Source organism: Pongo pygmaeus, chromosome 1 (assembly GCF_028885625.2).
Source record: "Pongo pygmaeus isolate AG05252 chromosome 1, NHGRI_mPonPyg2-v2.0_pri, whole genome shotgun sequence".
Taxonomy (NCBI): Eukaryota; Metazoa; Chordata; class Mammalia; order Primates; family Hominidae; genus Pongo; species Pongo pygmaeus.
Window position 1 is genome coordinate 36487444 of NC_072373.2, and position 12096 is coordinate 36499539.

At 37.8% G+C, this 12096-nt stretch overlaps 1 protein-coding gene across 3 annotated transcripts in view; it reads right to left on the minus strand.

The window, feature by feature from the left end:
- Nucleotides 1-204: 204 nt before the first annotated feature.
- FLVCR1 (FLVCR choline and heme transporter 1) overlaps nucleotides 205-12096 on the minus strand; it is a 38896-nt gene continuing 27004 nt past the window's right edge. For 2 of the 3 annotated variants that reach the window (XM_054447561.1, XM_054447550.2), the window contains 6 exons: nucleotides 11030-11133; nucleotides 8160-8270; nucleotides 7557-7662; nucleotides 6895-7006; nucleotides 4505-4572; nucleotides 205-4338 (listed from right to left, as the gene is read on the minus strand). In XM_054447561.1, coding sequence (XP_054303536.1) covers nucleotides 4264-4338; nucleotides 4505-4572; nucleotides 6895-7006; nucleotides 7557-7662; nucleotides 8160-8270; nucleotides 11030-11133 — 576 coding nt within the window. In that variant the 3' untranslated portion in view covers nucleotides 205-4263. The remainder of the gene's footprint in view (nucleotides 4339-4504; nucleotides 4573-6894; nucleotides 7007-7556; nucleotides 7663-8159; nucleotides 8271-11029; nucleotides 11134-12096) is intronic. The other variant, XR_008493572.2, reaches the window with a different exon arrangement.

Here is a 12096-nt window from a genome sequence, read left to right on the forward strand (position 1 = left end):
TGCTAACATCACTCTCTAAAGTTACTTTTAAAGGAATAAAATATTTTAGTATCTATTTTAGCCCTGACCCTGGTAGACTTTGTTTCCTCATTTTATGTTCCATGCACTACCTCATTCCCTCTTTGCCCATTCTGAAATTTTATAATACCTTTAAACTCCCCATGTGTACCTAAGCATCAGAATTCTTCAAAAAGTCATAGAAAATTAACATAAAAAAATAAATTTATTTTGAGTCTGAAATACTGAAGAACAAGCATACAGATAAATAGTACAAAGAACAAAAATTAGAACATGAGTAATGACTTAAGACACAGGCATTTTTCTAGCTATTGCATACAGACACATTTTTACACACAAACATATTTTTTAAAGACATCTCTCCAACATTCTCAAAAGGCAAGAGCTGTATTTGGGACATGTGTAATAAATGCAACAGCTTTTGAAACATCCAGTTTCTTTCCTAAATCATTTGATTAAAATTCACACAAGTGATGATTACCTATTCCATTTTCTGAAAATACGACATACAGTCATGTTTCGATCAACAATGGACCACATATGACAGAGATCCTATAAGATTATAATGGAACTGAAAAATTTCCTATCACCTAGTGATGCCACAGCCATTGTTACATTGTAGCACAATGTATTATCTGTTCTATGTTTAGATTACACAAATACCATTGTGTTACAATTGCCTACAGTATTCAATACAGTACCATGCTGTACAGGTCTGTAGCCTAGAAGCAACAGGCTTTGCCATCTAGCCCAGGTGTGCAGTAGGCTCTACCAACTAGGTTTGTGTAAGTACACTTCATGATGTTCACACAATAATGAAACCACCTAATGACAAATTTCTCAGAATGTAGCTCGTCATTAAGTCACACATTACTGTAGAATTATAACATTCTTGCTTGACATTACAGACAACTTTCACTCAAAATACATAAAAATTATCAATTCATTTTGCATTCTGTCACATATTCCATCCCCTTTCTAATCAACAAGGAAAAATACACATAACATATATGTATATGCTTTTCACAAATAAAGTATTCTAAATTTTATTTGTAATTTGTTCAAAACCTCAGGAACTCAACAAGTACATGATTATTTTAAACAACATTGATAGTTTAAAAATAAAAACAATTATTTGGGGAGAGACCTTAAAATATATTTTTGGCCATTTTTACCTGTAATGTAAATATCAAAGGAAGCTAATGATTGGACATACTCTGCTTGAGTTACCCTCAACTGACTAAAAAGGCTAAAAAGAAATGTAAAAGTCCCTTGTATCCATAAGGTAGCAATCACATTTGTTTATCCAATTGTCCAGGGAATTTTTCTCTGGCTGGATTCAAGTTCCTGTGATACAATAATTTGGTCTATTCCATGATTAATGGCATTTAATATTTTGAAAAGATCTTTGAGATCAAACTGAATATATTCATTTCATGGATGAGGAAAATGCTGCCCAGAGAGGTTTAATGATTTGTCCAGAGTTATAGGAACATACAGAAATATATCCAGGACATGGACACAGAGTTCCTGATTCTTAGTCAAATTCTTTAGGTAACACATTCCCCAGGGTCAGAATCTACATAATTTACAGTCACTTGATTATAGAGAATGTTATAATTTCAATATATATCAATGCATATATTCTGCCTGATATAGTTGGGATACTTGTCCCTCCAATCTCATATTGAAATGTAATTCCCAATGTTGAAGGTTGGCCCTAATGGAAGGTGTTTGGGTCCTGCGGGTGGATCCCTCATGGCTTGGTGCTGTCCTTGCAGTAGTGAGTTTTCACAAAATCTGGTTGTTTGAAGGTGTGTGGCACCTCCCTGCTCTCTTGCTCCTGCTTCGCCATGTGACATCTCTGCTCCCACTTAGCCTTTCACCATGAGTAAAGTTCCCTGGGGGCTCCCTAGAAGCCGAGCAGACACTGGTGCCATGCTTACACAGCCTGCAGAACTGTGAGCCACTTAAACCTCTTTTATTTATAAATTACCCAGTCTCAGGTATTTCTGTTCTTTTTTTCCTGAAACAGAGTCTCGCTCTGTCACCCAGGCTGGAGTGCAGTGGCGCAATCTCAGCTCACTGTAGCCTCCGCCTTCCAGGTTCAGGCAATTCTCATGCCTCAGCTTCCCAAGAAGCTGGGACTACAGGCGTGTGCCACCATGGCTGGCTAATTTGTGTGTGTGTGTGTGTGTGTATGTATTTTTAGTAGAGATGGGGTTTTGCCATGTTGGCCAGACTGGTCTTCAACTCCTGGCTTCAAATGATCCACCCATCTCAGCCTCCCAAAGTGCTGGGCTGGGATTATAGGTGTGAGCCATCGTGCTCAACCTCAGGTTTTACTTATTTATTTATTTATTTGAGACAGTCTCACTTTTATCTCCCAGGCTGGAGTGCAGTAGCGTGATTTTGGCTCACTGCAACCTCTGCCACGTGCATTCAAGCAATTCTCCTGCCTCAGTCTCCCGAGTAGCTGGGATTACAGGCGCCTGCCACTGCGCTAATTTTTGTATTTTTAGTAGAGATGGGGTTTCACCATCTTGGCCAGGCTGGTTTTGAACTCCTGACTTTGTGATCCACCTGCCTTAGCTTCCCAAAGTGCTGGGATTACAGGCATGAGCCACAGTGCCGCGCCTGGCCTTTTTTTTTTTTTTTTTGGTATTTTTTTTTTAGTAGAGATGGGGTTTTACCATGTTGGCCAGGCTGGTCTTGAACTCCTGACCTCAGGTGATCCACACGCTTCAGCCTCCCAAAGTGCTGGGATTACAGGCGTAAGCCACCACGCCCAGCCTAAATATTTCTTTATAGCAATGCAAGGATGGCCTAACACACTGCCTAAATCAAAATTGCTATTCACTTCAAGGGTATTCATTACCTGACTAGCTTTTTTGGGTGCATATGAACATAATGTAAATTTTATGGCTGATCAAATGTCATTACTATGAAGATACTCCCTATGAGCTCAGAGAGTCAGGACATCAACAATATTTAAACTCTCACTGTAAACATGACACAGTGGTAGGCACTGTGGAAATATATTTGGTCTTATTTTCCCTACCTGAGCATATAAAAAAGCAGACTGTTCCAATAGTGTGATGACTCTGCAGTGAAGAAAAGAATCCACTCTCCTGGCACACTGATGGAGCATGTACCTGGGCATAGTATTCCTCAAAGGAGAATGGTCATAAAAATGATACTGCAGAATTCAAACAGCATTCAAGAGGTCTCCACTAAATGGGGACATGTAGGCTATCTGAAGTTATTACAGATTTCCTTATTTCAGGAATCTTCAAGGCAAAATATAGGATGTGATACATGAAATCACGAAATAGCCAGTAACATATATGATGAAATTGTCTTACTAGAAAGTTATACATCAGGAAGAAAAAAAAAAAAAAAAAGAAAGTTTAAAAGAAAAAAAAGGCAATGGGTACAAAACTACTCTATCTCAAGTTGGAGTGAAAAAATACAGTGTTAGCATTTATCCATGATAGAAAGGCAGCATAGAAAAGAACTCAAGAAAGAATGAACCTGTAACCAGGCTCCTTAATTAGAACATAATTCTAAGACCAAAGTCTGGGTAGAATCTGTACACAGAATAGTTTTTGTAGCCATTGACTGCATGTGTTAAAAAGTACTTTGTAACAAGAGTACAATAAATGGGAAAAATCTTAGAGGTCATCTGAAAGCCTGATCCCAATGCTGTCCTTTGTGGGTGAGCAGTGTCATGTTGGTATGTTGTACTCATACTGAAGTGGCTTGAACAGCTGGTCAGCACAGTGAAAAAGGCAGCCAATTAGGAATATACTGTACATTTAGTTCCACTGGATATTTTAATATATAAACTGCATGAACTATTATATCTTATGGGGACTGAACACCGCATATTATCACTTTAAAAAGTCTTCTAAGCTTCCATTTTCTACAAAAAAGAAAAACATCAACTTTTAAAAAGTAAATGTCAAGAAGCTTACTTTCAGATACAATATAAGACTAAAAACCGGATACTAATTAGATAAATAGTAGTGTTAACATGATGTAAACAGAAGAATTTTAAGAAAATTTCCCTTAAATTAACAATTAAGCAAAATAATAATTATGCATTTAGAGTTCATATGGTAATTTTCAAGTAAGTGTGTCTATTCCCCCACCACATACAAACCCAGCCTTGGTGCTCACATCTCTCTCCAAGGATGATGATATTGTCCCAATTACTACAGGACAGTAACTTTTCCTTTCTCTTCAAATTGCTGATTCTGACTGCTTGGATAACATAACCGTTTTTGGTTCTTGGTCTGTGGGACTGTCAGCTGGTACCTATAAAAACAATCAGAAGATTAAAAATGTATAGCATCTGGTATATCCTATTATAACAGATCAACAGTTGACTCGGGGGGAAAATATCTAAATAAAAAAACATGGTTTCACATTTATTCTATACATACTTCTCAACAGTATAATCATAAAAATATTCATTACTTACGGCTTTAATATCAACATTTGTAATTCCTATATTTATGTTGTGTCTTCGCAGATCAGACTTGATTAATGCTGAAACAGAGGGGCATCAAGTTACTATAAACTGTTATGCGAAGATTTTTTTAAAAAGCAGCTCAAAGTCTTTCTTGGTATTGTCAAATTTAATACACTGTAGTGTCATGATATTTAATAGCATCCCAACAGCCTGAAAAATAATAGTACCTCTCTAAAGTTGTTAACAATTAATAAGTCATTCAGTATTGAACAAATACGGGAATGCTAGCAACCAATGATACAAAAATGAAAAGTGTAATTCTTTTTCTTAAAGGACTCTCCAATCTAGGGAAACTTTGACATGTAAACAAGTATAACAGTGTGTGATAATTGCAAGGTACAGTGGGGAAGTGGGAGCAAAAAAGTCTATGTCAGCCAAAGGAAATTAGAGAAGGCTTTCCAGAGAAGACATACTTGATACTAGAAAAAACTGAGTAATAACTTATCAAGCAGACAAGAGGAGAGGAAGGCATTCTAGGCAGAAGGGAATGCAGGTATATCTCAGAGATATTGTGGGTTCAGCTCCAGATCACCACAAAAGACTGAATATTGCTGGGCATGGCGGCTCACGCCTGTAATCCCAGCACTTTGGGAGGCCGAGGTGGGTGGATCACAAGGTCAGGAGATCGAGACCATCCTGGCTAACACGGTGAAACTCCATCTCTACTAAAAACACAAAAAATTAGCCGGGCGTGGTGGCACGCACCTGTAGTCCCAGCTACTAGGGAGGCTGAGACAGGAGAATCACTTGAACCTGGGAGGTGGAGGTTGCAGTGAGCAGAGATTGCACCACTGCACATATTTTTTGGTTTTCCAGTGCATAAAAAGTTATGTTTATACTATACTGTAGTCTATTTAAAGTTTGCAATAGCATTATGTCTAAAAAAAAAAAAAAAATCAATCTACATGCCTTAATTTAAAAACACTTTACTGGCCAGGCGCGGTGGCTCATGCCTGTTTCCAAGACCCTGCCTCAGATACCAAAATCCACGAATGCTCAAGGCCTTTATATGAAATGGTGTAGTATAAGCTTGTTCAACCTGTGGTCTGCAGGCCATATGTGGCCCAGGACAGTTTTGAATGTGGCCCAACACAAATTCACAAATTTTTTAAAAACATTATGAGATTTTTTGCAATTTTTTTTTTTAGCTCATTAGCTATCATTAGTATTAGAGCATTTCATGTGTGGCCCAAGACAATTCTTGTTCCAATGTGGTCCAGAGAAGTCAAAAGATGGGACACCCCTGGGTAGTATTTACATATAACGTACACACATCCTCCTATGTACTTAAACCATCTCTAGATTACTAATACCTAACACAACGTAAATAGTTGTTATACTATAATGTTTAGGGAATGATGACATTTTAAAAGTATGCGCCTGGAAAAAGTTCTGAACATAAGTCTTGCCTCCAAATCTATTGTACACCCATGTGCATGGGCAAACTATGGATAAAAATTCTTTGACATTCTCTTTCTCTGGAGATTGAGCACTATTTTCTTTCCTGCCCATGTCTATGATGACTATACCTAAGAAGTATAAGCACTAGCTAAGGATTCCACATACTATTTCCACCACTACCACTTGACTGCTTACCATCTCTACCACATTATAACAATAGTAACACGTGTTAGGCACGTCCCAGGTGCCAGACACTAGGAACTTTTCATGAACCATTTCAATTAATCCTCACAGTAACCCTATAAACCAGGCTTTAACACTCTATTATATAAATAAGGAAAGGAGGATTTGAGAGGTTAAGCAACCTGTCTAAAGTCACACTCCCAGTGAGCAACAGAATCAGAATTTGAGGCCAGGTCTTCCCAACTCCAGGTTTTTTTTTTTTGAGACGGAGTCTCGCTGTTGCCCAAGCTAGAGTGCACTCGTGCAATCTTGGCTCACTGCAACCTCTGTCTCCTGGATTCAAGCAATTTTCCTGCCTCAGCCTCCCAAGTAGCTGGGACTACAGGTGCGCGCCACCACAACTGGCTAATTTTAGTAGAGACGGGGTTTTGCCATGTTGGCTAGGCTGGTCTCAAACTCCTCACCTCAAGTAATCTGCCCGCCTCTGCCTCCCAAAGTGCTGGGATTACAGGCATGAGCCAACACACCCAGCCTTTACTACTCATTACAACAGTTTTGCTTGCTATGCAGAGTAACTGTATTGAATTTGAAATCTGCAAAATGAAGTAAGAGATTCATGACCTTAGAAGAAAACAAATAATGTCCTGCTTTTTATCTCATTTTTTCCCCTTGAGTTGTCAAGCTATTGAGAAGCAATATACATGAAAATTAACACATAACATAAGACCTTTTGCCAGGCAAACGCCCTAATTTACCTGTTAAAATGATGCCTATAAACATCCAGACACAGAGAAAAATGTTCCCTGCCTTAGGACCATAGTCTGATGTGAGCTTTCCTTGAGCCAATGTGAACAAAATTCCAAATATCTAAAATACAATAAGAAAAATAATTCGTTATTAAGTTAACTTATTTAAAGCAAGTATAAAATATTCACCAAAACTTCTCTTAACTTATTTTGTTTATATGATTTGGTTTCCAGAAACATTCATTGAAAGTTGAATTGTTAAAACAAAAACCATGGTCAGGCTGGGCGCAGTGGCTCACACCTGTAATCCTAGCACTTTGGGAGGTTGAGATAGGCGAATTGCTTGAGCCCAGGAGTCCGAGACCAGCCTGGACAACATGGCAAAACACCATCTCTACAAAAAATAACAAAAAAAATTTAGCTGGGCATGCTGGTGTACACCTGTAGTCCCAAATACTCTGGAGGCAGAGGAGGGAGGATTGCTTGAGCCTAGGAGTTTGAGGCTATAGTGAGCCATGACTGCACTACTGCACTCCAGCTTGGGTGGCAGAGCAAGACTCTGTCTCCAAAAAACAAAACAACAACAACAAATAAAACCATGGTCAAACTCATTACTCACTAGAATATCTGGTACAATAATCATCTCAGGTTTAGAGAAATCAGAGGTTTACCTGTGCAGAAGCATTAAGAAGACCAGATGAAGTACCTTCAGATTCAGGGTAAGTGATTTCAACAGCAAATTCAAAACCCAAAGGGAGGTAACCAGTCATGTAGAAGCTAGGAAAATAAATCCAGAATTACAGAAAGAATGATCAGAAAGTCACAATCACATACTGATGCAATCATTCTGCCTCTCAGGCTTATTCTAATGACCAAATAAGTGAATATTTTGAAGTTGCTAGTCAAAGTAAGGAACTATTATCATTGACCAATCAGCTCAAGGTTACAGAACTGGAAGCAACAAATACAAATTTCTTTTCTCAGAAAAATGTACTTCTAGTTTTATAAGTTGATTGTCTTTGTAACCAAATAAAGTTACACAGATTAAGTAAGGCTCATCCATTTTTTTTTTACCTATGGTATACCAAAAACCAATTTTAAATAATTTTTAATAGTTCTTAAGAATTACATGTTTATATGCATATAATGAATCCTTTAAAGTTTAAAATATTGAAGAACCTTTGGATGAACTGAAAAAATTAAAGACCAGAGTAATAATACTTCAGAATTATAACAGCATGCTATCATTCCTCCTAAACACATCTGATACTTACCCAAGCACCCCTCCAGTAACAAACACAATGATAATGTATCCAAGGTCCAATGTGAAAGTAAAGATAACCATTCCAATAAAAGACAAAATATAAACTATCAGAGTTGTCTGTCTAAAACAAAAACAACAAAGCTGTTAGTATTTTGTCTGATTCTCCTAGGAATATAAAAATCATCAGTCTTAGCTGTTCAGTAATGAATCTTTGTTTTTCAAAGTTCACCCCTTCTTGTCTATGGAAAATGTATCCACCAAAGCATAAATTTTAAAGCATTTTAAATTTTAAAGATTCAGCAGCACCAGAAAACCACACCATATCGAATGCTCAGATGGGGATTATTTTATAGGAATAAAATCATTTTTATGCCACAAAATGGGATAGTTCTCTATTCACATTTCAAGATTCAGATCAAATTCTACCTCTTCCAAATGCCTTCTGTAACCACACCAGTTTATAAGAGTCTCTCTTTCTTCCAAATTCCCTTATCATATTGGCACTATAAAACTTATGACATCTATTTTACTTTGTTATATTATTTAACTTTTCACATGTGAATGCCTTATTTGCTCCATTTAGACCACAAACATCTTAAGAACAGGGATCACATACTGCTTGCCATAATTTTCATCTAAGAGAGATGCACACAACAGGAGTTTGGTGAATGAATGGCAGTTACCCTGAGAAGAAAGCCACAGTGGCAAAGAACACATCTATGCCTATCAAGTTTTCTAAATGTATAACGGATAAAAGACTTAAGAAATCTAATCCTTTACATATGCTCCCTTCATCTATAAATCAAGTAGGTTTCACTCTAAGCTATCATTTTACAATAATGACGCTAAGGCAAGTGTTGTCTTAAATTATGGAAGAATTATCTTGGAGAATTTCAAGATTAGAGATACTTTTGGTAGGATTTAGACTAATAATATCAAATATACCTTGAGCCTTGAAAGGCACACGGGACACAGTTCCATATTTCATTCATTTATTCCTTAATAGTTTCATTCATTCATTTCCAAGTACAGTGGAAAGTTTTGGCCTGTTACAAAATGTGGTGATTCTTTTAACTCCCAGAGCAAAATATGCTGCCTCTGAAACCCCTTTCTTAGTCTCCCAGTTGGTATCATTCATTTTCTTTGGTGTTAGCATTTTGGTGGTTCCATATAATATACAATTAACAGAGTACATTCTTTCTTTCTTTTTTTTAAGATAGCATCTTGCTCTGTCACCCAGGCTGGAGACCAGTGGCAGGCTATCTCAGCTCACTGCAACCTCTGCCTCCTGGGTTCAAGCAATTCTCCTTCCTTAGCCTTCTGAGTAGCTGGGATTACAGGTGCCCACCACCACACTCGGCTATTTTTGTATTTTCAATAGAGATGGAGTTTAACCATGTTGCCCAAGCTGGTCTCGAACTCCTGGCCTCAAGCAATCTACCCACCTTGTTCTCCCAAAATGCTGGGATTACAGGCAGACATTGTGTCAAGACAGCATTTTCACATTATGCATTATATTACAGTTAAGTGGTACTGTAGTCTGGGGGTACTTTAGCTAAAAAGTTCTTACCAAAATAAAGCCTTATGCTCAACAATAATTTTTTGATTGGAAAGAACTACTTTTTTGTTTTTGTATTTAAGCCCACAACATAAGAAAAGAACAAGATAGGTCAGGTGCAGTGGCTCATGCCTGTAATCCCAGCACTTTGGGAGGCTGAGGTGGGCAGATTGCCTGACCTCAGGAGTTCAAAACCAGCCTGGGCAACATGGTGAAACACTGTCTCTATCACAAATTCAAAAAATTAGCTGGGTGTGGTGGCGCACACCTGTGGTCACAGCTACTCAGGAGGCTGAGGTGGGAGAATCACTTGAGCCTGGAAAGCAGAAGTTGCAGTGAGCCAAGATGGTGCCACTGCACTCCAGCCTGGGTGACAGAGTGAGACCCCATATCAAAAAAAAAAAAAAAAAAGAACAAGATAAAGTCTATCAAAAGTCAAATATTTCTCAGAAATGGCTCTTTTTAGAATAGAAATAATTCCTTCGGAAGTGGTAGGTATAAGTACTGTTAGAAAGAAGGGGCTCTCTGTCTGGGAGGTGTACCCAACAGCTCCGAAGAGACAGCGACCATCGGGAGCGGGCCATGAGGACGATGGCGGTTTTGTTGAAGAGAAGGGGGGGAAGTGTGGGGAAAGGAAGGAGAGATCAGATTGTTGCTGTGTCTGTGTAGAAAGAGGTGGGCATAGGAGACTCCATTTTGTTCTGACTAGGAGAAATTCTTCTGCCTTGGGATGCTGTTGATCTATGGCCTTTCCCCCAGCCCCATGCTCTCTGAAACATATGCTGTGTCAACTCAGGGTTAAATGGATTAAGGGCGGTGCAAGATGTGCTTTGTTAAACAGATGCTTGAAGGCAGCATGCTCTTTAAGAGTCATCACCACTCCCTAATCTCAAGTACCCAGGGGCAGAAACACTGCAGAAGGCCGCAGGGTCCTCTGCCTAGGAAAACCAGAGACCTTTATTCATGTGTTTATCTCCTGACCTTCTCTCCACTATTATCCTATGACCCTCCCATATCCCCCTCTCCGAGAAACACCCAAGAATGATCAATAAATACTTCATAAATTTAAAAAAAAAAAAAAAAAAAGAAAGAAGGGGCTCATAAGGTATCCAAGTTCTCAAAATAGAAATAAGTGTGACCAATAAAACAATACAATACATAGAGTATTGAAACACTTGTTAAGTGAAGAGAACCTACTAGTGTTTAGAATCCATATCTTTAGGTAATAACATGTTTTAAATTTCTTGAAATAAAAAGCATATTGTCCTTTAAAATCAAAATACCTTTGGTTATACACCATATATGTATTTACTTTCACTTACTTGTATGTTTTAGTATAATCCAGCCATAAGCCACAAAGAATAGAGCCCACCATTCCAGCTACTACTAGCGTTAGCCCAATCCTTCCAGCATTGACTTCTTCTCCCTGAAAACAATTTGCATAAGAAGTTGATCAAATAAATGGATTAACTAATTCAGACTCTTCACATTCCCACACCTTTCATAGTCAATGAAAATAATTAGATAAAACTAAGCGCACAATAGGAAGATTTAGTACACGTGGCAGGGTGGGAGGGGAGGGCAGGTAAAGAATATATAAAAGCATTATATTTTAAAACCAGAAAAAAAGCCTAAAATAATAGAAGAAATAAAAAAGGAAAATTTTCCTCAATCCTCTATGGTTAGAAGTACAATGATTTTTGTTAGGATTCTTAAGTATAGATAGTCATGTGCTCCATAATGACGTTTAGGTCAACTCCGAATCATATATACAGTATGATCCCATAAGATTATAATACTGTATTTTTATTCTACCTTCTCTGTTTAGATATATTTAGATACACAATACTTACCATCGTATTACAACTGCCTACAATATTCAGTAGCATAACATGCTATACAGGTTTGTAGCCTAGGAGCAATAGGCTATACCACATAGCCTAGGTATGTAGTAGGCTCTACCATCAGGTTTGCATAAGTACACTCTATGATATTCACACAACTATGAAATTGTCTAGCGAATTTCTCAGAAGTTATTCCTGTCACTAAGCAAGGTATGACACTGTATAGATACCTGAAAAGGAGGTTAATCGATAGCTTTTACATAGTACAACTGCTTTAACCTTTCAAAAGCAAAGATACATCAATCGGAACTTGATATTTATTTATCTATATTTATGCTGAGTTCCCTTAAAATGTTTTGTCTTTTTCCATATAACCAATCATATTATTTCCTAAAAATAAATTTAGGTATTGTCACAGGGATAGTAACTTCTGCTTTCCATATTGTGTGTGTGTGTATTTTGTTTTGTTTTTTTTCAGGTGGAGTCTCACTCTGTCACTAGGCTGGAGTGCAGTGGCGCTATCGTGGCTGGGATTACAGGTGTGA